The sequence below is a fragment of the Trachymyrmex septentrionalis genome, unplaced genomic scaffold (assembly GCF_001594115.1).
Source record: "Trachymyrmex septentrionalis isolate Tsep2-gDNA-1 unplaced genomic scaffold, Tsep1.0 scaffold37, whole genome shotgun sequence".
Classification (NCBI taxonomy): Eukaryota; Metazoa; Arthropoda; class Insecta; order Hymenoptera; family Formicidae; genus Trachymyrmex; species Trachymyrmex septentrionalis.
The window spans coordinates 4,689,237-4,714,892 of NW_017305536.1; the positions used below are offsets into that span (position 1 = coordinate 4,689,237).

General features: G+C 38.1%; 1 protein-coding gene across 1 annotated transcript in view; it reads right to left on the bottom strand.

Moving 5' to 3' along the window:
* Positions 1-25,656, bottom strand: part of LOC108750398 (hemicentin-1-like) — a 101,153-nt gene that overhangs the window by 20,147 nt on the left and 55,350 nt on the right. Inside the window, exons 2-7 of the mRNA XM_018489812.1 lie at positions 16,907-17,036; positions 13,435-13,646; positions 12,591-12,908; positions 5,782-5,849; positions 622-897; positions 174-333 (exon numbers count right to left, since the gene is read on the bottom strand). Coding sequence (XP_018345314.1) covers positions 174-333; positions 622-897; positions 5,782-5,849; positions 12,591-12,908; positions 13,435-13,646; positions 16,907-17,036 — 1,164 coding nt within the window. The remainder of the gene's footprint in view (positions 1-173; positions 334-621; positions 898-5,781; positions 5,850-12,590; positions 12,909-13,434; positions 13,647-16,906; positions 17,037-25,656) is intronic.

Below are 25,656 nucleotides of genomic sequence, written 5' to 3' on the forward strand. Positions count from 1 at the left end.
ATTATCGAGGGATTGCAACTGCAAGCGGGAAATTAGGGAGCCGACGCGACATCGTGTTACGAAGGACATACGCTCCAATATTATTACGGCATATTGTTTACCCGAGTAAATTTTCGATCGAAATAATTTGGTTATTATTCGTAGAAAAACTTGTAATTGTATTCTCCACTTACACATTATCTGGAGAGACACCGGATTACTGGCCGTTTTCCCCTCGCTGTTTGCGGCAAGACAAGTGTAAGCGCCGGCAGAGTAACGAGTCAATCCTTGGAGTACCAAAGAGTGGTCGCTAAGAACTACACCTGCTGTAGAATTATTCTTCAATTCTTTGCCCTGAAACCACGTACAAATTGCAACAGAATTTGAATTTAATAGAAGTCCGTGTTCCTTAATTACAATTATAATGTAATTTGAATGCTCGTACACTAGCAGACGGAAACTGTATTGTAATAAAGAAGGCATGAAATGTATACATGCAAGTTATCTAATGGAGAACAAATTACATTTGCATAAAGCAGCGGGAGAATGAATGGTGCGCGGTTGTACAACAAAACGCAAATACATCGTGAAATGTTTTCTCGCGGATATCGAGATAGACACGCGAGTGTTCACGATACTTACATCTTTGAACCAGGCGAGCTTGTACACCTTCGGGTTTGCCCGCACTATACACTCAAAGTACACGTCGTCGCCCTCTTTGATGTCATCCGGATTCAGCGTTTCGCCCATTCTTAAGCTGACCACCGGTTGGTATTGTACGTCAAGCCGCCACTTGTCCTCCAACGCGCTGTCTGGTATAGCAGGATTTTCCGCGCGGCATGTCAAATATTTACCATCGTCCTCTATAGTTGGTATGAAACTGAGGATGCTCAAACTCTGATTGTTCTGAATCGGATACTGTAATTAAATATGCACATTGATTTTGAAATTGGCTGCTCCAACATAGCTGTGCCACGCGAAACCGAAAAACGAATTTGATTTTGGTATCGATCTTTTCGATATTGCATAACGAATAAAGCAGTTGATTTAGAAATCAAATATTTCCAAATTGCTTGAAACAGTTCAATATGTTCTAGATCTAGAGAAAAAAAAAAGCACAGTTCACATAGAATTTTTTCCAAGAAACAAGAGATTTCGAATTTTAACTCGTGCATTGCGCTATGTTCATATCGTATTCACAACGTACCACTTCGTTGAATTAATTAAGATATATGTACAACTTGATATTCAAATTAAAAAGTGAATCCGACCTATTAATCGGATAAACTAATCAGCCCATTAACAAACTCTGCTATCTTAACACGATTCGCACATTTCTCATTTCCCGCGTCGAAAGCGCAATTCATTTTTCATGCGGCGTCACGCGTTTGCTGCTAATATTAATTTAACATCGTTGGAAGCTGTTAGGCCAAAGTGATGCCGAAATAAAAGAGCGCCGGGAATTAACGGTTTTTCAAGATTTATGATGCTTAGAGCAACGACGGGAAATGGAGGTCGAAGCGGGTGCGGGTCACATCGCTGACGCTTCCTCTCTCCATCACGGCCCCTGTCCCTCCCGCTTTCACGATGTCATTTTAATGATAGCGCCATCGGGCATATATATCGGAAAAGCCACGTATCCGCATCAGTATAGCGAATACGATGAATGGAAGTAATGGTTCGTCAGGATGAATGTGGTACGTTGCTGTCTCTCACTCTCTTATACACCTTCTACCCCGATCGTGATGACTCGTCTCCTTCCCTCCCTCGTTCGCTCTCTGTCTCGGTTTCCCTATCTCCTGTACGCTTTTTTTTATAAGCTCCGCTGCGTTGTACTTTCAGTGCGCCTCAGTGCGACGCGATCGAATTTTCCGATAAAACCCTCTGGACAGTCCAACACACGAGCGTCGATATATTGCGCAGGTAGATCGTACGTGAACTGACGTTACGGTCACAACGTTTCGCATACCGAATGTTACTGGCGTAGTTTTTTCAAGCTTTGATTTCTAAGAGGATGTGAATCTTCATGGATATATGGAAAAACGCTTAACTGAATCCATCACTGAGAGAAAGGATTTTGTTAATTTAACTACCAGTACTATTAACAAATGATTTGTAATTGTGTGACAGTGATTGATTTGTTTTGATTGCTGCTTGTCTGCTGTACCAACTAATTATTAGTAACAGAAGCAAACTAATAGAACCCAATCCTATCTTTTGAATAGATTTTATTTGATAGCGACACTGATTATTTTGATTATTTGTTACAATGAATAATGAGAAATGATTTGCAACGTCATTTCAGTTGTTCCTATAAAGTCATGTTTCTCAGTGATCTTATTAACTCGGAAGTAGTTACTTAATTTTCTTCACGTAAAAAATTATTTACAGAGTTTTTCAACCCCAATTAAAATTATTCTTATTAGAAACGTATTGTATTAGTGATCGTTTTCTGACTTTTTTAGTATTTGAGAACATTATGGAATAATAACAATTTTCTAAAAAAAAAAGTAAGTAGAAACCAAACAAATATTAAATTGTATAATTTTAATTAATATATCTTTTTTTTTATTGGATTTTTATAAATTGAAATTGCATAATTTAAAAATTTGTAAAGAAGTTATTAAAAAAGAAAAATATATGTAATATCTATATAAAATAATATTTTATAACAATTCATACTTTTTTGTTGCTGAACCGAATTGTACTATAAAAATTCAGGTAATTATTCCCGAGTTAAATCTCATATAATATCTAGATCTTTTCCATGCTTTCATAAAAAATAATGAATTTAAGATTCTAAGATAACACTAAAGCGCATCAAATATTGTATATAGAATTTGCAAAAGACAAATGCAGCCAATTTTTTTATAGATTATTAGGCCAAAAAACGCATTTTTCTCTTACTTTCTATTGTATTATATATAGGAATGAGAGAGATATTCTCTCATAAAAACATGTTCAGTATTTTTAATTTATAACGTAATAAACAAACGTATTTCCCTACGTAATAATATGAAAAAATTCGTAACAACTTTTGTGAAATATCGCGATATATTATATATATGCAGTAATGGTCGTCACGAGTGCTTCAAACATTTTCGCTCGTAAATGATCATGAAATAATAGCGCAGTAAAAATATATGATACAAGCATAAAACGGTAATGTCGTCCTGTTACCATAGTCACCATAAAATTCTGATACATGAAAATGCTGAATACATTTTATTAACGAAGCTTAATATACTTTTACGTATTTCTGTGATCTATATAATATAATAAAAATAATACAAATTTCAAATTATTTTAATGCTTATTTTGTAAGCTACGTAGATATTAAATAAAATAAAATACCTTTTTTCATAAAATTATTAAAAATCCTAATGCAAATTTTATTATTTTGCTATGAAAACTCATATTATTAGGTTCAATTATGTTATATGTTGTTTTATTTATAACAATATAGGTGAATGGTAAAATTATCATTTATTGCTTCATTACTGTTAACCAACCATAGTTATAATATCGATCGGTTGCATGTCACTTTAATATCTATGCATAATTATCTTGAATATTTAACATCATGAATATGCGCTATAGATACATATCATTTAATGATTACAAAGACACCGATGAATGTTTCATATTTGCTATTTCAATTGTTAAACTTCAATAACCAAATTACGATGTTGCATTAATTAAGAAGAGATGACAAATACGTTTGTTATTTACTAAATCGATTATAATATCGGTCGATGTACGGTGTATTTTTACGTGAAAAAACATGCTCGTGAACCACACGACGTGAATTTGCAAGAATAGTTTCCTGAAGTAAAGAGAATAGTTATATTTGGGAAAACGTTTTAAAAATTTAGCTTTCTCAAGTATTACTGAAACATTTCGTGCTACAGGCGGTGAACGAAGGCATCTACGTCGAAAATAGAAAAAGAAAGTTAAGTCTCGAAAGTTTATGAAGCGAAGATCCACTGGATCGTTCGTGAACTTCTGTACACTCTCTGTCACTGCGGAAGGAGTGCCGGGGTACGTTGGGAATCGAGGCGACAGGATGAACGGATGAATAAGGGGGAGGGAAGGGGTCGAGAAGTCGCCCTCAAGAAAAACGAAATAACTGCATCGTCCTAACTTCTGGACGAATCGTCGTAAACTGCGGCAAGTTACGGGACGTCGATTTCAAGAATTTTTCCCCGAATTGTGCGGCGCACTTCAGCAATGCTTTCCGTTAACCGTTTTTTCAGGATTCGACGACATGAATGTTCGCATCTGGCAGAGATAATACAAAACGCAGGGAGAGATAATACAAAACCACTCGGCGCAACTTTTCTGAAATTAGAGTACTCGGTAGAAGAATGGATCAACCACATTTTTCCGCAAAACGCGTGAGCAATTTTGTCGACTTTTTCTCAAATTTCGATTTTGAAAATTGCCTTTAAAATTATATAAATATATTTAAATACTTAGTATCTACGTATATAATTATCGTCGTAATATTAATCCAATTACAATACCATCTAGAAAATTTAGTATGTGCAATGAAAAATATAATTTTATCTTTAATAAAGTAGCCTTACTGAAATAAGAAAAATAATCGTTCCACATATTATCAAATTATCGTTTAAAATATCCTTTAGGGGAAAGTGGGGGAACTGTGCGCATCTTGATTTGGTACTTTTCCAATGGATGAAGACATCACTGTGGTAAAATTTTTATGCAAGAGATCGTCCTCTTAAGATATAACTACAAAAGATACGACATAAATACGTTTGCTAACCAGAGAAATACAAAAAAGTAAAATCACATCTTTTCTTGTTATTTTAGTAGTCAGAAAATAAGGTAGTACGTTAATATTTTTGTTTGATTAAAGTTGCATACGTTATTAAAGTATGTTATTATGTGCATCTTTTGAGCTGTTATTAAGCTTGGTTAAGAAATGTTGAAGTAATCGTATTTCATATCGAGTCAGGTCGCGGCGGGCAACTATGCGCAAGCGTTTTGAAGTGTGCACAATTACTCATCTTCCATATACTATGATTAATTTTTTCGTTTTTTCTTTGCATTATTATTTTATTTTGCCATTTTATTTTGCCAAAGTCTATATGTATTATTATTATATTAGTTTTATATTTTTGCTTAATATATATTTAAAATATATTTAATATATATTACAATGTAATAAATATATTTTCTTATTTCTTTGTCAACATTCCATAATTCATTTATTTCCTACGACTTTAGCTTTGCGCACAATTATCCGACGCGCGAGAAATTTTTTCGCTTTTCCGTTTCTTCCTTTTTATCAAATACAATTTTATTAAATAAAAATCTGTTTGATATGAGGATACGTAATGGTAGAAGAATGTTTATATTTCTATTTTCATATTTATATCGCTTTGAACTTCATTCCAGGACAATAAATTTCCCTTAGGTGCGCATAATTCACCCACTACCGTTTAAAATATCTTTTTCCAAAATAAAGTGAGAAAAAAATTTACATCGCATCGCAAGTCCAATACTTGAATTTAATCACTCTTAATTTTACTCGCATCTTTTTATAACAAAAGTACTATAAATTAATTTTCGCCGTTAAAAAGTTACAGATTAAGTGTCACCATTTAACACCTTCAAATAAAAAGTCTGTGAGAGGAATTTTTATAAAGTAGCCTTACACAAACAAAAAAATTATTATTTCACATATCAAATTATCGTTTAAAATATCGTACAAAGTAAAGTAGAAAAGGGATTTATTTTAAGTATTTGAATTTAGCCGATCTCAATTTTACTCGCATCGTTTTGTAATAAAAGTATTAAGATAAATTTTTGTTTCGTCAGGATTTGAACTACCAATGGTTTTACTGCAACAATGAAAAACGTGTTTTGTTTTCGTGTAAGTAGACTATAAAACGCTTTATTTTTCAGGCTTTTTTGTTTCTAAAAAAAGAGATATTCTAATTTAATGAATAAAAAAATCTATTTTTCGACCAACAAAAAATACAATTTTCATGCAACGTAAGTTGTGTACATTTACTATTCATAGAGGTGTTTTGTTATTTAAAAAAGCAGATAATGCTTACATATCAAGTACAATATATGTACAAGTATATCTTATAAGTTGAAAGTTTTTATTGTATTGCTTATTTTTATTTTTTTCTCTTTGTTGTATTACTTAAAAAAGATACACATTGAACAGATAGTTATATTTTGTTAAACATTCTGTGCATGCAGAGCCAAGTTTCTGTTATGGTGAATCTTAATTTAATCAAGTTTATTCGGATAAATACTATTTCGAAATTGCCCACCGACTTTATCAAGTGAAATCGTGAAAACGACTCTTTGTTACTACAAAAGCGACGATATATGCTCAGTTTTATATCAGGAAAAATCCGAAATAAGATTAAACAGTCGAAAATAACAACGAAATCGGCTATTTACTTTTTGAGAAACGTATTCGTGAAATTATCTCAAAATTTCGTCGCTCGGCAAACTGAATGAGTATGCTTCACGAAAGACAAAAGAAATGAAAGAACTGTATAGAAATCGTTTAAAAATTGCGACTAAAATCTTGCTCTTCGTACGGCGATACATTTTAATTATTTAACTCTGAAATTTACGAGGTAATCGTGCACTTAATCTCAAAAAATCGTCGTATAAGGTCTTATAAAAAATAAATGTTATCTAAAACAGAAGTTATTCTTATCGCTCATCTTTATTCTTTGTACTACTGAAATAACGTATAAAACGCTTTCTTGATCTCTGCGACGAAAAATTTCAAAATTCGTTTATAACTGCAGTTTTTTTTTACAACAATTATTAATTATATGATCCATTTTTGGGAACCTGCTATATCTAGATTCTAGAATAACACGTAGCTCTAACGTAATTATTTAAACAGTATATTTTTGGCTCTATTAAATTAACAATGTAAAATTATAATCGTACTTTCGTGAGCAATATTAACTTTAATGATGTCAGTATCAATTTCAATTTTAACATTATAGAAATTTTAAGTAGATCTATAACTAAAATTTGAATATCTCTCTATATTTAAATGCATGACTGCAGACATAAAAAAATACGAGGTATTATCTAAAAAGAAAGTGAATAAATTTTAAAGAGATTACTCTACGGGGAGTCGATGATTGTTGGGTATCATTGCTAAATCTGAAGCTTTCCTTTCTAAATAAAAATTAATTTTTGATCCTAATGTTATAAATGTAACGAATAATTATTTCATATTTATTAAGAGGACTTAGTTTTACAATTACAAAATTATTTAACAACATTTTACAAAGTACAGGTTTATATATATAGCTCAAGATATTCTTATCGCTTTCAAGTATATAATGAATATTTAATATTTATATCGATCGAGTGCAATCAAATTAGTCAATTCGTAATATAACGTTGGTGTCACATGGTCGTAAATTCCGACGCAAGCTCATGCGTCGCCACGGCTAACCACTCGTACAACCCCTAATTGCCATTAGTTGGTAGCCACTTCTCCGAAATTGGCTCCTCCGTTTCGCTCTGTGCCCTCGACCTGACGCACACACGCACTTATTCCTGTCTACGAATAGATATGATGACCCTCACGATAGTCCGGCCATAAATTTGCACTTGTAGAAACTTTCGTTCATTCGTATAATCAACTTTCGCGTTCACTCATCCGATGATCAAGAGTCCATTTGATCAGCTTAGTACTGCGAGCGCAATAATATAATCTAGTGCGGAAATCGCTTTGTTGCGCACACAATGAAGAATCGGTGCAATCTATTTCAAGTAGACGTTTCGCGCGAGATTAGGTTTTAATTAAAACATGTCGACAGCGCGATTACGTTCGAGAATAGCTTAGTTTTGTGCAAGGTGGATTTGAAATACGTATGAGGGGGTCTGATAGGGGTAGCACAGATTGTATTGACGGGAGCATCATTCGATACGCCGGGCATACATCGCGTGTGTACGTCGATCGTGATCGCGCATCACAGTGCCCGAGGAACGAGGAGAAAGGATTGTATCTATTTTCGACGTTCAATTAGAACAAAAGCACGCAAAGCCGGTGTGCAATTGCTTGGACGAGAAACGATGGTTGATTCCTGCTACGATATCCGGTAGAATCAACCCTTCGACATTGTGGTTCTATTGTCATTTGTAATTTAGCGATCGCCGACAGCTTTGACAAATTGCTCCACTCTATCAGTCGTGTTAGATATCGTGTTCGCACGCTTGGCTTTAGTGTTTTCCTGAAGCGGCTTGTTAACTTAGCTCAGAACTGTCCATTACGATCAAGACTTAGCTTGAAAATTCGAGACGAAAGGAATACGTTCAATAAAAGCTGATCCTGAAGCCGTAAAAGGAATCTTCAAGATCGTATATATTCTTACGTCTAATAAAACGTTGCGTTCGATTCAGCCTCAACCTCGCAACAAATCAACCTCGCAACAAATCAATACGACAAGGTACAAGTGTCGTTCTTTTTTTTCACCCAAGTAGAGTCCTCGGTTTTGTCATTAACCGTGTAATGCGCATTTATCAAGTTTTACGCGCGTATTATCGAAGTGAGGCAGCGGCGCGATGCCATGCGACGAATACCGGTGAACAAACGTTTGTGAATTAACGTTCGCTGCGAGCCGAGCCTTAATGGTTTCACGCGTGTTTACCGTGGCGTTATCGTTTGTTCGAATAATTCTCCACCAGTCGACGCCCCCGGCCGGGGGCACTTATCAAACCGACGCTCTTCGCACCTTCCCATTTATTTCCAGACGGTTGAACAGCCACCTGCTCCATCGCACGACTCTCGACCGAAATCAATGCCCCCGAGAAACCGTCGACGATGAAAAGCGCATGGCCCACGTCGAGCAGAAGAAATCTTTCGGTCTTATCGGGGAACGAGGTCGAGATAACTCCCCCCCTGATGAATGACGATGATGTCATAGAAACGTGGCCCAGCTGGAGAGACGGGATTATTAATTATTATCGAGCGAACAGTTCCCGAAACGCATAACCGCGCACGAATGAATGTTTCGCGTGCAAATAATGTGCGTACTAGCGCCGATGCACGCACAACTGGATACGAATTAGTGCAATTGCAATTGGCAAGTCCAGCGAGCCGTTTATCACATTGATAGCAACTTTAATTCTTAACGTCGCGTCGGCACGAATTGCAACTAAACGCTGCGTAGAAAACGCGCCCACTGTTTCACCGTTGCAAAAAATTTATGAACAAAACGCATTTGCATGCTACGTCACAGACACTCCGGACCACTCCGACAGACTTCGTCACGCCAGTCTCGTCACGCGTTTCGTGCCCACTGACTTATTTTTCACATTCTCGCCGATCGAATCTTGCTATGCAACAGCGCAATTATAGTCGTGTCCCGATATAAACTGTCTAAAAAGTACTAAAAATCTGTGTACATAAATTATAGATTTTCAATATTAGCAGTGCGTATCAGAGTAGAGCTGCTGCTATAAAATGTCACGGCACGACAAAAGCTTTAGTCTGTAATTTATCTTTTGTTATGTAATAAAATTTCAAAATCTTTTTGAATTAAAAAGTTATTACAAACTTATATCTTCACAGTCTTTAGAATGAGAAACGGAATCTCGTTTCATCAATCTCACTCAATCGAGATAAACTTCGAGGGCGAAAAGTTAAATCTTGATGAAAGGGATAATTTATTGTTCAAAGACGTTTAATAGCTCATTAAAATTTCAAGATGATTTATGTGGCGGCAATCAAGAATAAATTGATACGTATTCAAACAGGCGGAAACGTGGGCACGCATGCTTATTATTATTTGTTCTATCGACCGGATTCGGCATGCATCGCAATGTACGAATTAATAGGCATCACCCGTGGGAATGTACGAAATTATTCATACAAGAGTATACCGGCGACTAGTTACATATACTGTCTGATTATTTATGTTTGATATAGGATTAGTTGTTCGTGTGAACTATCTGCATAACTATCGCATGCAATTCCTTGAAACAAAAGCAATCGTCAACATCAGTTTGTAACTTGAAGGAACTGTAATAAATAAATTTATGTACACAAATGTACAACATTCATTTTTATATGCAAACCGAAAAAACGACGTATTTGAAATAAAAAAGAACGATGGCTTGAAATAAAAAACTATTATGTTTGTTAGAAACAAGAAATTATGATTACGTCGAAACATACACAGACTTTGACAACGAAAGTCATATTTTTCAAAGTCATATCTTCGCGTTCGGTGTGAAACGCAAAATGTACTTTATAACTGCAACTGATATACCGGTCAATAGAGGATTTCTAATAAAATTAGTACACGTGTAGAACGAGGAAAAGTAGTGTTTCTTTGAAAAAAATTTTCTCTATACCGTTACTAATCGTGCTATTAAATAAAGTTAACGTGCGCTGCAACACGTATCGCGAATCGCTCGATTAATCCGCGCGTCTCCCTTAACGTATGCGACGTGAGATTGCCAGGAGTGTAGGCGCATGCAACGTGCGATCGGCGAGATCAATCGGCCCACGAATTAGCGCCTCTTGCAGCTCCGTCAAGCACTAATGCTTTTACGCGTGTTTACATTAACGTTATCGCCGCCGGTCCGAATAGTTTCTTCCCACCCTTTCGCGGTCCTCCGTTTTCTCCTGTCTGTGGTACGACGTTACTGGGTCATTACAAGTCGAACCCTCTCCAGCCGCCGCTTACACGATATCTTAGCGCGTTGCGCGAGTAGATACCTTCTTCTTACCTCCGCCTTCTTCTTACACACGCACCCACCCACGCGCGAGACACCCATACGGAGTAATTACGCGCCCACAGACGTGCACGGCGAGGTCGTTCTCCGTCACGTCTATCGACCGACGCCGACACAACGCTCGCCCGACGAACACAGACGCGCGCTGTCGCACGCCAAGTGCTCACGAGGAAACACGAAATCGAAGCTGCGGACCGGGAGGCACGCGATTCACTGATCCGTCTTGCGAGAGGCGTTACCGTTATCTCCATCGGCCAATCTCGTCCGGACGACTAATAGGTTCAGTACGTGAATACCTTGGCCCGGCTGTAGGACCACGTGAAAAGGTACCTCCGATAGGTACGTATACTCCCTGTGACCGTCGAGGCAATTCGCCAACGGTGTGCGACACGTGGGAGCTGCCTAAAATCGTGTGAGCGCGAAAGCGAAGGAAAACACCGATTTGCATCGATCTCCACTGGCGAATTATTCTTATGAATTCGTTTCATCGAGCAACGTCGGATTCTGTCAATTAGTACATCGTTTGATACGCTGCTACATATGACGTCTTTCAGGTCGCAAGCTGGCGGAGAAGAGATTTTGTACGTGACAAACGAGGGTTGTCAGAAGTGAGTTATAATCCACACGCTTACATTTGCAACTAGCGTTGTATCAATGCGTTAAGGGTCAGCGACTTCATTACGAAGGTAGACACTTGTCGCTTCGTAAAAAGAAATGAATGACATTCAGGAAGATATTCCTAGGTAGGGAAATACACAAAACGTGGTCAAATGTTTTTTCTTTCGTAAAATACGCGCGTCAACTTGTCGGTAATTTCATGTCTACCTCAACGCGCAAATGGAGAACTCTCGTAGCTCGTTATGCACGCGATAATTGCGTACTTACATTAATGATTACATGGAACTACGTATGTGCAGCACTTTACGTCCACTGGGCACGTTTACGTTTAACGGCTGCGCTATATTACGTATAGTAAAATATTAGAAAATGTAAACAATAATTTGTTACATTCCGCTGCGAAGTTATTATCGAAAGTAAAAACGTAACGCAAAAACGAGTTTTGTAATGATACATATTAAATATAAACGAGTTCTTTGACGATATGTCATTCCGAGTATCAGTCATATCGTATTAGTCTGCAAAGTACCTGGTAATAATGCTAACAAGTTTTGCGTACAACTTTTTTTTATTTTAAGATAATTTTTTCTCTTAGGGCAAATTGGATTGGCTATGGCGTCCCTTTGATAGATTGCGATTCCCGTAAAAACATGTTTAAGAAACCGCATTGCATGCAACATTAAAAAGATTGACAAAGTAGGTCGCGTAAGTAGAACATTTCTCGATCGTCATTCACAGTATGGACGTGCATTAAGGTAATCGGAGTTTCGTTTTAAACATCACTAGGAGGGGCCTTTGTTTTTTTTTTTTTTTTTTTTGCACGAAACGATCGACGTGCTGACTCAGCGCTAATTCCCGCTTATAGTCTATTACTCGATGGACAGCATTCGATTCTCTTCTATAATGTTAAGACACTATTTGAGATACGCAATCACCGACTTTGTAATGCTGGATCTGAATTACGCCGAATGGATATTTTTATCCGGCACATTCATTAAGTCATTTGGTAGATGTCACTGTGAAAAGCAAATGTCGTACGTTGTCATAACATTACAAATTAGAATTACACTGTTACGACACATGCGTAAATTTAATGTCATGCGTAATTGGCTCACAAACTGGAGAAAATGAAAAATAAAACGAACAAGTAACACACAATCGCAATAGAATATCGCCAAACAGCACAAATAATTATGGATAGAACATAACAGGATCGTCAAATGACTTACGATTCATTTCGAGGACGAGCAATCTGGTTTGTGGTGGCACCAAGTTCGTATTGCTGGCCTGACATATCAGCCTCGCCTGGAGGTGTTGTCGCCCAATTTTCGGATACGCCAAGTGGTTAACCGTTAACCTGCCCTGGGTATCGTAGTGATAGGACTCGTCTATCACGGTATTGTCGAGATACCACGTCAGCTTTGGGGGCGGCTTGCCACCACGAACCTCGCAAATCAAGTTCACGTCGCTCCCCTCGTTGTACCGCTCCTCGAGGCCCCAAATAGCCTTCGTCGCTCCATCCAATATTACAGGCTTCGATGGAGGCACTGTGCGAACAGCATGCGTCGTTAAAATTCAACGTGAATACCAATCGATCGTTCGTCTAGTAAAATGACAGTCAGCGCGGGAGATGCGTCGAATGCAATGGGATCCGACAGAATTTTGGCGTTGTAGCAGAATTAACTGTTATAATGGCCGCAAAACAGGTCGTAGTTACGAAGTATATTACCGCCGCGGCAGTTCCTAGTTTGCGAGGCAAACCGCGGCTTACACTGAGATTAATTTATGCGCCGGGAAGTGGTGAGTTGGTAAGTCAACGCTTACGATGAAATGTATCGAGCATAAATGTATATCTAAATCAAATGCGCGCAAACTCTACGTATCGTGTAACGAATTGAATGGTTACATTCGTTAAATAAACGTTAAATTATACACCGTAAAAGCGGCCTCGAGATCGCTTCTTGCTTCGATACTTGACGCGACCTCCATTACCACGCCCTGATCAAAAGGACTGACTTTAATTGTTGCGTGATCACTGGTTGATTGAGTTTCACCGGGATACAATGCTCTCACCTATAACGGTTAAGTTCATCCTTTGTTTCCGTGTCGGCGAGTTTCTGAAGTCCACCCGGCACCGATAGATCCCCTCATCAGTGCTCTCCAGCCGATCAATGCTGAGGTGAGCTGGATTCGTCGCCGTAACAAAAAAAGCTCTTGGTCCCAATGCCGAGGGCGACGACCAAAGACGGGCGTTACTGTATTGCCGGCGACCGCGAACGTCGAAGCTAAAATAATCGATTAGCTTTTGTAGTAATTCAGCCATCGCAATTCCATCATTTTGCAATTGTTACGAGATACTTTATGAGTGTATTACCGATACATGCTATATTAATTATTGATGCTTCACGTTATATGAAGTTTCAATGTTTTTCGCTAATAGGCACAGAATACTAGAACGATCGAATACGCGTCGTAATAAGAGTCAGTTTATCGCTGGTAATTACCGTTTTGCTTGTTATTCATGTATCAAAAACTGTACCAATTTAATTACATAATTTGCGATGTAATTGCAGCATATCAATTGAGATAGCATACTGGCGTCGTTATTAAAAGCTTGTCGTGATTGAATTAATTACATAAATTAGATAAATAATGAACGTATGTATGCTGGGTACTTATGATCAAATATACGATATTCGCTTCAAGATTTCTCGTCAATTACAAAATTTGATATCTTTCATTCCATTAAATACTCGTATCTTGAATTACCTCTAAGTGGAATATTTAAAAAAATTATGATCAGCACAATTCAGCACTACTAATTTTATAATACCTCGTATTAAATACTTATGATATAAAATCTAATATAAAATTGCTACGTCATTTTTTTGTCTCATTACATGAATAAAAGCTTTAGAAACAGACGGAAAAATTAACGAACCTAGCTAGTAGACTGAAAGATTAAATTCGAAACATTATTCTCGTCTTTCGTGCTCCATGTCGAGGCTCACGGTTGCACGTGGCCTTTCCAATGCACGGCAAGCTTCGCTGAAGAATCGTTCGTGGAACTACGATTCGAGACTGATGATTCGATAGGGGCACGTCTATATATGGGGAGTCACATGGGAGTCGTTCTCAGTGCGTGATTGCATATTAAGCATCCGCGGTGAGCGCCAGAACAGGAGTAAAAAGAGACAGATTAGAAGAACAGTCCAGGGATGTATAAGAGAGCGAGCATGAGACAGAAAGAAGAGAGGTAACTCAGGAGGGAGAACGCCAGGCATAGAACCCTTCACGGCTTCTCGCGAGCGACTAAAAGTTAAATTGCGTTCCGCGACTGCACGAGAGTTCGGATTTTCGCTCGTGACTGAGTAGTCCCAAAGCTATCCCACCCTCGCGCTTGCTTCCACGGCATTGACGTTGAAATACGATTTAATTCTTCCACTTCGCACTTCCAGTGGACGAGGAGGGCACTTCCGTGACGCGTCCCACCAATGTTGCCTCTACCCGCCTCGTTGTCGTAGACAGGGTTGTGGGAGGAGGGCAGACCTCGAAAGAAAGGTCGAGCACACGTTCCACGAGCCGTCGACCAGCACGAGAACCGCTCGCGGATATAACACGTTCGACTTTTCTCGCGCGCGATAATTCCTGAAAAGCGATTTTCCCATATCGGTCCTCTGACTTCAACCCTAGCATTCATCGACAGCGAAACGACTCTCAAGATCGATCGATCGCCCGTCTACTCACTCGATTCGTCGATCACAACCTGAGAGGCTGATTCGTCGACATTTTCTGGAACGGCATCGCCCAAAGCCGTTTCTTCGTTATCTCGGGAGATTACAGAGCGTAGATGAACTTGTGTTGCTCTTTTTATAACTCGCGAAATCTATTTGTGAACGAAGTAACGCACGTCGTACTGAAACGTTGAGTAAAATAGATGAGTACGATTTACAGATAAATTTGATAAGACACATTTGTAGATGTATCGAAATTTAATTTTGTTCATTTCTGTTCTCGTATTTAATATCGCCATTTTATATCGTTTGATAAAAATAATATAAATTTCGATGGCTTATTACGATAATATCTTAAGCAATATTTGAGAGCTCTGCAAGCAAACGCATCTCTTGTCGCGTTTCACACATATGTATTATGTAATCGTTAAAGAATCGATCACTTTCAAGTTCTCACGCGAGGAAAGAAATTCACCAGGTCTCTTCGGTGGGTCTAAGTGTCTTGAAACTTTCCTAAGAGAAAACGTGAAATGGAATTGAGTGGATTCGATTTTGCGAAGTGTTATCTATTAAGGTAAAATACGAAGACCGCGCGAGAGATTGTAAATATTACCGAGCGTTTTGTTCGATCAAGACGCTGGCTGTTCAATATTACAGTAATATTGAAACTCAAAAATCTAGATCTACGATCGCGAACAAATATTCATATCATGAAGAATGCAGTCAATCGTATAAGCTCCCTCTGCCCTTCCATTTTCTAAGTAAATGAAAAACTAGATGAACTCTCTTCGTACCGATGTAGATAGGCGAGGAAAGATTCAATCGTCTTCGAGGATTATGAAAGTTTTGTTAAATCAATAAAATTAACTAAAGAGAAAGGAAAGAATTGCTTCTTTTTCTTGAATAAGTTATAATGCGAGGAAATCTTGATGAGACGACGTGCACGTCACACGAGTTACTCCTATCACGAACGGAACATCGAATACATGTGTAAGGAAAATACTTCGAAGGAGCTATGCGCGATCATGCCTACGTAACATCGCAGTTTCCTTTCCTTAACTGTCTCGTGTACATACGATAAGAGGGCACGATGTCACACAATAAATATTTTACTGCAAGAGATCCTATGAGGAAGAGTACGTTGGCGAGGCCAAGGGGGAGACGGTTTTAGTACGACGGCCGCCTTTAAATTTAAAGTTCTTCGTCGTGGCGAGGATTAAACTGACTTTACAACAAACGACGACTTGCACCCTCCTCGCACTAAACGCCGGCATCCTTGGCGTCGCTTCGCATACACTTTCCGTCGTCCTTCTACCCCGAGACGATGCATCGCCAACCCCCACGCACATATCTTACACCTTATTACATTTCTTAAATATGACCCACCGGATACTAACGTCAGCCCCCTTTCAGCCGCGGCAACTCCTATCCTACGACTGCGGCGCGGCGGTGCGCCGACCGCCATTCTGTATGCAAAATTTCACGGGCCGTGGGAGCGAAACGGCAACCCCGAGTACCGAATGAACTTCGCTGTGGAAAATAACGCGAGGAATTTCCAGACTTGAGCACTTGAACTCATTTCTTTTTTATTTCTACGAGAAAGTGCGCTTTATAGACGATATAAATGACTCTCACATTCGAGAAGTTTTTCTCAGCATTTCGCTCCGACACATTGAGATCGTACAGTGAGGATTAAAAGGCTCTTTGTATGAAAACAATTTTTTTGTAATAGAAAATACGATAATTTAAGGACTTCGAAATCTTTAAACATCAATCAATTTTTAATTCATGATAGATGTCCGAAATCTTACCTGTAAATCGGTTCGTCTCTGCCTTCTTTGTACCAAAGCACCATGCTGATTTCGTCGTTATTGATGGAACGAATGTCACAAGGGAGCTGCACCTTGTTTCCGATTACACCGTCAATGGCAACGATTGGTACTGCAACAAGAAAAAGATAAATTTGAAATAAATTTACTTTTTCCTTTAAATAAGTGTAATCTTTTTTAATTCCTCCGAATATATATTTGTCATTCTAATTCGATTGATATAAATTATACTTATAACCATAATTAAATTTATCAGTTAAAGCTACGCAATTCAGCGAGAAATTGTATATTCGATATATCAATAAAAATGTTATAAATTCTATGACTATTTGTTTTTTTCTTATTAAAGAGTAGCTGCTTAATTCACAAGAACGCGAAAGCTAACTGTAATCTCGATCTTTGAGCTTTTAACAAGGTATCTACAATATATATAGCACAAAATATTTCTACGGTAAGTAAACCGCTGGTATAATGCGGTTTTCATAGACAAGAAAACACCAGGATTAGGTCTCATTACACGAGAATTTAGTGGTGATGTACATCCTGACGGTTAAAGGGGCGCTCATACCCGAGCTTAACCCCCACCATTCTCATCTATGATAGGATAGACAGTGGTTAACGGTGGTTTGATGTCGCTGTGGTTTTGTCTGCTCGATTAGATTTACATGTAGATGGAGATATCGCGTTTTAATGAGCCGGCTCCTCCCTATTTTCCCTCTCTTTCTCTCGTCCCCTGACGATGACGTTGACGCTATCTTTCCGCGAGTTCCCTGACGTCTCATCGGACTTTTCGATCGCTTCTCGAGAAGAAGCATCGTGCCTCAGGAGCGATCGTTCCCAGGGATCCCATCGATCACCACACTAGTATTTCGTCGCTCGACGTCTGATCGCAACAGGGTCGGCCAATCTCAAAGTCCACGGATTTCCGTCTTAGACTATAAAGCGCCGACACTTCTATAGGTAAAAAGGGGATGAGGGAATGTCCGATGGCGACATGTTGAAGGCGTGCACGCGCGCAGGCCTGTATCTTCACTTCTAAATCCGCAAAGATATTGCATGAACGTGCGAAGTGTTTGCTAAAGGATTCAGAGCAATCGTGCTGAATACTCTGAATCTGAAATTAGAATACTAGCTCCGACTTTCAGCGGATCGATATGAGAAACGCGATAAGCAAACATACGCTGAGCACAGTCGCCCTTCTGCCTCGCGTTTATCCTAACTTGTAGTATCGTAAAGTACCTACTATTGCGTACATTAGCAAACAGCAACATTAGATCTTAATCCCGTTATTATACATACATGTTAATGTGCTAATATACTCGTATTAACACGTATATATGTATAGCGTATTAGCCTCGTTAAATAAATACTAACTAAGAATATCTTTTATTTTTTTCTAATTTCTTCCTAATTTTTATTTATTTCATATTTCAACGTTATAAATAATACACAGAAAGAACAATTTTGCTGAGAGATCTAAAATTTCGTTGAATACAAATCTGAAAATAATTATCATGTTGGACCGTCAAAATAATTATGTTGGAAACTAAAAAATGATAAGCAATGTAGCAAAAAATTTTGATATTCTAGGAATCAGTTTGAATTTCCAACAAAATTATTTTTAAATTCGTATCCAACAAAGTTTTAAATTTTTTAATAAAATTTTCTTTTCGTATTTGTACAGAGAGAGAGAGAGAGAGAGATACTAATTGAAATTATTACTTCATCTCTCATCTCTCAATTATTAATATCAACGTGCTTAATATAATATAATATAATATAACCTAAATGTATGCATGTAACAAAATGACATTTATAAGTCGTATGCAATTGCATTTTTTACTTATTACAGGATTATGATGTCTTCTCATTACGGGAAACGATTCAACGGATCGTAAAGCGCGGAAACATTCTTTCGATCTCATTTAATCCTGGGAGAAGTTTCGAAGCGGTCCGGAAGGAAACTCGAGGAAGCTTCGGGCAAACTTGTGGAACGTCCGGAGGCGTGACAAGCGTCGCACGCGAAACAATTTCATTTATCACAAGAAAAATAGCGGTTTAACTCTACGAGTGGGCGTATCATACATTTTCCGTGAGTTCGAGAGAATGAGAGGCAAAGGGCGGACAAGGCAGTAGAAAATGGAAGAACACCGAGGGCAGGTCGTTTCTTCTTTGTCGTCATGACCGACGATGAGGAGGGCACGAACGCAAGTGTATTAGCGTGGATGACATCCTCGACGCTATAAGTCATCACAGTACAGTTTATTGTGCTCTCTGCCAGCACTTAAAGAAAATACAGGACGACAATTGTCAGTGTGTCAATGCCTCGGGTCGTCTCGCGATGGAATGGAACGGAATGGAACATGCGATTCCAAATAACTAGAACGTGCGTTGTTGACGCTAAAAATTTGCATCGCGGATGAGGCTACCGATACGGCATCACGAAAGCCACCGACGGGAAAATTATTACCAGACTAATTGGTAGACGGAAATTGCCCGTAGCGCGGATAACCGTGGTACTGCCGCATTAAAGTTCGCAATGCCGTCACTCGCTGAAATACGCGATTGCCTCGTAAAGATAATTCTGAATGTTTTCCCGGCGTCGATCGATGAACTGCACTCGTTGAATCCACGTAATGGATCTATTTTTCGCGAAAGAACATAAACGAATCTATCGACACACGATTTCGTACTCGTCGTGTGATCGTTATTATCAGTAACGTGTGTCCTTCTCATTTTGATGCATATTTAACGACTGCTCCGTCGTGATGGATGCCATCGGCGTTTCTTACTCCGTGTTGCTTACACGAATACTCGAGTCGTGACATGTATCCACAGTGATGATGAATTCTAAACGCCTACGTCGTTCTCGGTAGAGATCGTTAGAGAAGGAGTTGTAGGGTTAATAAATAATCTTTCTACGTGGAAAACGAATCCATCAACTTTTACTGTTACTCTCGTTAACTACACGATTGGAGGCAACATCAAACGTACGCAAGCATACGCCCTGGGTCTAGTCTTCCTTTACTGAGCGGGAAAACCATAAATAAGTAATCTTCCCGTTTCCACGAATGCGCAGGAGGGCTCTGAATCTCGCTCTGAAGATGATCGCCTTGGGTGAACGTGCAGGATGCTACGTTTATTTTCTTTTTTATTGACAACGTAAATTTAACGGATTTTATTTTTTCCTCTGCTCTTATCTCTATTTTCCTTCTTCGCGGCTCCGCTTCGTACGTAGCTGTTTTTACTCAACTGATTCCTGCCAGCCAATACGTTATCAAACGATGAGAGATTCTGAAAAACTATGTGTGTTCAAACGCTTACACTATAAACTGAAAAATAGTGGAAAATACAGTAAATATAATATAAGATTATACATATAACAATATATATACTTATATATAATATTTTGATACGTATTCAATAATAATTTTGAAAAGTATCAAATATAATAATTGAATATAATATTTGATATGTACAAATTATCATTAAAAAAAGATTTGATTTCTCATTGTATTTCAGATATATAAAAATTTACCCATAAAATTTAATATTCTTTATACTCGACCTAATAAACTTACGACAATGGCTCGTACCAAATAACAAAATTATTAGAAATTTAAGACAACAATTAGTCTAAACTAAATATTTGGATTAGCTAATCGCATATGAGATGTTTGTCGTTCCTTCTTTTCGTTCAGTGCTATTAATCAGATGATAAAATAAACGTTATCGTAACCGTGAGTTTTAAAATTACAGTTCCACACGATTATTGCAGAAATAGAAATAATGCCCGGGGCAACTTTCTCGAATCAGGTGAAGTAATCTTTCAAATGGTTTAACGTTAAACGCGTATTACGTGAATGTTGCTCATTGGTATAATGGATGAAGAGTAATTCTATGATATATATAATTCTCTGACTTCATGAGGAAAAAAGTAACGCGCGTACAAGAGTCAACATTTGTGAAATGATAAAATAGTTTCTTCGTTTGTATTTTCAAGGCGTGTACAAAGCATACGGGCATAATTTACATAAGCATTTACATTGGACGAATGATTTAATGGACAAGTTTGATTATACATTAAACATGTCCATATTTTCAACAATAATAAGTTCTAAACGTGGAGCCAAATTGATATATAGACGATGACGAAAGGGACCGTGATGTACGTGGGCTGTGCAGTATGCGTAGAAAATACATTTAAGATGTTCGACGAAGAGTAGACGTTGAAATCATTTGTCATATTCGTAAGTAGCATGCAGGTAGATGCTCTAATTTACATCAAAACGTGATCAATCATATATTTACGGTAGCGAAAGTACTTCCATAGATATCGCTTAATTATTTCCTCGATAATAGAATCATGGATGCCGCGTAGAAAGCATTTGAATGTTTCAATAAGTTTGTTTCTGTCAAGTTCCCTGTTGGATTGTATCGAGAAAACCGTGAACATGATAAAACTTTGCAAGTTGTTACAATAATAAAAAAAATCCTCTAATCAACACTTCGGCGAAGTTTCGAAACAAGAGCAGTCGTTATTGCAACACAGACGGGAGGACAAAGTATTCGCCAAAGGAGAATAATTCATAATTTTATATAATTCCACGCTGCAAGTAGATTATATGCGAAGCTTCGATTTTTAAAGTAGACCGCCTACTTCGGTTGAAGTACGTGCAGCGGTTACCGTGTACCTACGGATGAAAAAATGCTATTCAAGCCGGCAGGACGACAAGGTAAGAATCGATAGAGTTAGCTGCTTGTCTAATAGACTTAGATAAATCATCATGCCCTCGAAAGATAATCAAAGACTATTCACCGACGAGCTATACAAGTTGGCGTCGAACCGAGTTTATCAATCGCGTGTTTAATCTCTACTAATTACCATAGCCATTACGCCGTGACTTTTGTTAACTACAACTTTTACCACCTGACTACAACAGGTCAGAAAAAATTATTACACACTTAACATCAATCTATTTCAACTGCTTTCTATTCTAACAGCTTTATTCACAATTTCATAAAATTGTCATTGTAAATAGCTATTACATTTGCATGTGATTTTAACGTGAAACAAAAATAACAATTTAATTTTTGTTTAAATCGTAAAAATCTATAAGAATTTTTATTTGTAATTATAAGTTTGTAATTAATTTGTAATTCGTTTTCGGATATTTCATTAGCATGAGATATTATTTTATAATGCTGATGAATTGTTGCTCATGTTAAATGTCCTTATTTTGTAAAGGATTACCGATTCAATCGGTTATTACGATTTTTAAAGATTCCCCTTGCTGATCTCAAGAAGCAAATTATGTATATTATCAATTTGCCCTGGCTAAGCAAAGCCGATTTACAAGGCGTCGTGACAACAAATTATATATTAGCAGCCAGCTAAAGCCGACGATAATCTACTTATGTATTTTGCTCGAAAAATATATTTAGCTCAGCCTTCAAGTAATCGTATAAATTTTCTCGATATTATTTAAAAAAATATTCAATGTACAAATATATCATGCAGTAAAATTAATTTCTAAAAGTAAAAGAAAACGTGAAATACGGAGACAGCGATACAACTGATTGTGAAAAATACGGCTTGATTAAGCATCTTATTAGAATATTTTTATGACCACAGAGATTTTATAGTTTAAGTTTTAAAAAATTTAATTTAATTTATACAGCCAGTGTTGAAGCAACATGCTGATCTTTTGCCCGTTACATTTATTGTTATCATTTGAAAAATAAAGTGAATTATTAAATCACATTAATGTTTTTTATTGTAGAGAGAAGTACGCCACGTAAGGTACCTCAGAGAGTATTCTTATTTCATAGGATAATAAATGGCGCAATATAAAAATGCGTTTTTTATTTTTATGCGTAAGCTGTTTGCAGCGCGGACATTACGACTCGATGGGCAAAATGGATGTGCAAACAAAGAAGTTCCATTTTCGCCATTCGTGCGCATCTTCGCGCGGATATGTAGATCATCGTAAAAATTCATGGCACTAAAGAGCGCATTTGCCCATCCTCGTATTTACGTAGAACGTATTTTAAAAATCATTGTAACCGGAGCCCGGACGGCGCATTCGGTCGCAGCAAGAAATCTTGCATTTTCCTCGTAGAGTGCGGGATGCTTTAAACTCCTCTTTACGATGCTCTATAGTCGCATCACGATCCTTGCGTCTGTTTCCTTCGCGAATAACAGCTTTCGCATAGAACAGAACAGTTCTGTAGCGGAGCTTTACAGTTCTCGAGTTCCGCCGGAGACATTAATCTCTCTCTTATGAGTTACGCGCGGAGATGTACATACATACACTTATATGTATGTATATATGCATGTATATGTAAGTTATAGAGGTTCGCAATCGATATTACAATCTTCAAAGATAGTATTATTTGAAATAGCAATCAAATAACAATAAAAATTAATTGTCGTTACAAAAGTAGAATAATATAAAATTGTCGAGTTTTTATCGTTCGCGATTTGTGTTATTATAATATATATATTTCACTTCTCGAATATGCTCTGACGTTGTTATCGCGATGTTATACTGTGCAAAAATGTCGAAAATACATCATGATACTATAAATTATTCCAAATCCCTTTTTATTCCAACAATTTCTGCATTTTATAATAAACTATATAATAAACTATAATAAATGCACTATAACTAGGTCACATCTTTTTCATGATCTATAGTTAATTTAATGCGATTTGCGTATTCAATTCATATTATCGTCAATGTCATTTAATGTTTGCGCGAAATATAATGTTTAAAAAAGATATTATAGATTGCATAAATATTTTTAAAATGACGAAGAATGTGACGTTTCTTTACCAGTCCCTTTTCGTGCTTGATTTTTTACAATTGACAGCCTTTACACGACGTAGCTGCGCGATATAATTTTATGGTCCTGCAGTGGCACTAAGTAGCGGCAAAAAAAAATAATCTCTCGATCGTGGGAGTAATGACTTGCATGTCGGTCAACCTGGTTCTACTTTAGCTCGACGATTATGGACGTCGTGCATTAAAGTCAAGTACTGGCATATCGCAACTAGGCACTCTTTGAAATATCGGATATCGGTACCGAAATATTTCCCACGAAAGCATGATTTTGCAAGATCTATAATCACTGGATCGGTACGATGTGTGTGAATTATGTTGCTTTCATCGCACACAAAAGCTGCTACGCTTCAACCCGATTCGTCGGTCATACGTCATAAAGTTCTCTTTTTCTTAACATACTTTTGCGATGAAGATGTATACGTAAACAAGAAAGATACGGCCGTCTGCGACGGTAAGTAGTAAAAAACGAACGAGATTCAAAAATAAATAGCAGGTCTCGGTATGGTTGCTCCACGGTTAGTTATACATTATTCGTTAACACAAATGTGCGGGATTGTAATTTACAATCGTGATATCAGACAGCTGCTGCTCCGATCAAGAAGTAAAAGAAAAATAAACAGCCTCACAGCGCGATCTCAATTATCGCGCGGCGCTGAGCCTTCGTTGGACGGCGAATCATTTGCTGGAACTTAATGCAAGGTCTCGTCCGGTTCCCACCTCATGATATATAGATTATTACTAAATAATCGTCGTCATATACTCACGCAATTGCTACATGACGCACGGTGATGGTGTTGGACACATCGAGGGAATTGCAACCTTCGATGTCGACCAGAGAACGCGTGCGTGTTCGAATGCGTATTTCTTCCCTTCTACCCAATCGGTGCGGCGGAGAAAAATAAATACAAACTGCGTCGGGCGCAATTACCGCAACTGCACCGAGCATCCCGCAATTATCGGGAGTCTCGATGCTCGTTACGCGAAGCGGGAAAAGGTAAAATCACTTTGTTGGCTGCAGCGACGGAGAAGTTGAAGGTAATAATCACCAGTCCGCGCGGGGAGTAGAAGCACTAAAAAGTATATACAAAAGAACGACCGATTCGCGATAGAACCTGCCACGACAAATTCTACGACTTCTCACGCGTGGAAGATATCGTTCTGCGAAACGCTAATTATTGCAAGTAATTATATGCAATTGTTTTAATTATGTGCGAGATTTTCATTTCGTCATATTTCGAACGGGCACGCCAATAATTATGTAAGCACGAGGCGATGCGGCATCGACATGAATTCATAAAGCAAATCGATTACATGAAACAGAAGGGAAGGGAGAGAGGAGAAGGAGAGAGAGAGAGAGAGAGAGAGAGAGAGAGAGAGAGAAATTTTATCTCGTATAAAAATGATACAGCGAAATAAAGCTACGCGAAAGGTTGAAATTGCGATATAAATTACGACGTTCTGTTTGTTTGTAGATAAAGCGAATACTGAAGCGCTCTGGAGAAATCATCACGATGCGAGATGCATTATGCAGCAACAACGGAGTTTCCAATTGGTTACCTCGCGGATGAAATTGACTGCGCGAATAAAATTCCCACGATTTGCACTGCGGCATTACCGCGCTGTAAGTCGAAACCGCACGCGGGGGCGAGCGCGCCCGTTTCGTCGGAGAAAATGAAAAGACGTCGGGGAAGAGCCGTCTTCGGAGATGCGCCAGTTTTAGGCGCCCGTTTAAAATTACGGCGAAAGCGCGCACTGTGCCCCAGTGCTTTCCAATTTTCGCGCGAAGCACAAGAACGTGCTAAACGACCGTGGCGTCGAGCTCTATCGGCCGGCAGCACCATCTCCGTTCTCGCCCCCCATAATCCTTTCTCCTGTTTCTATTTT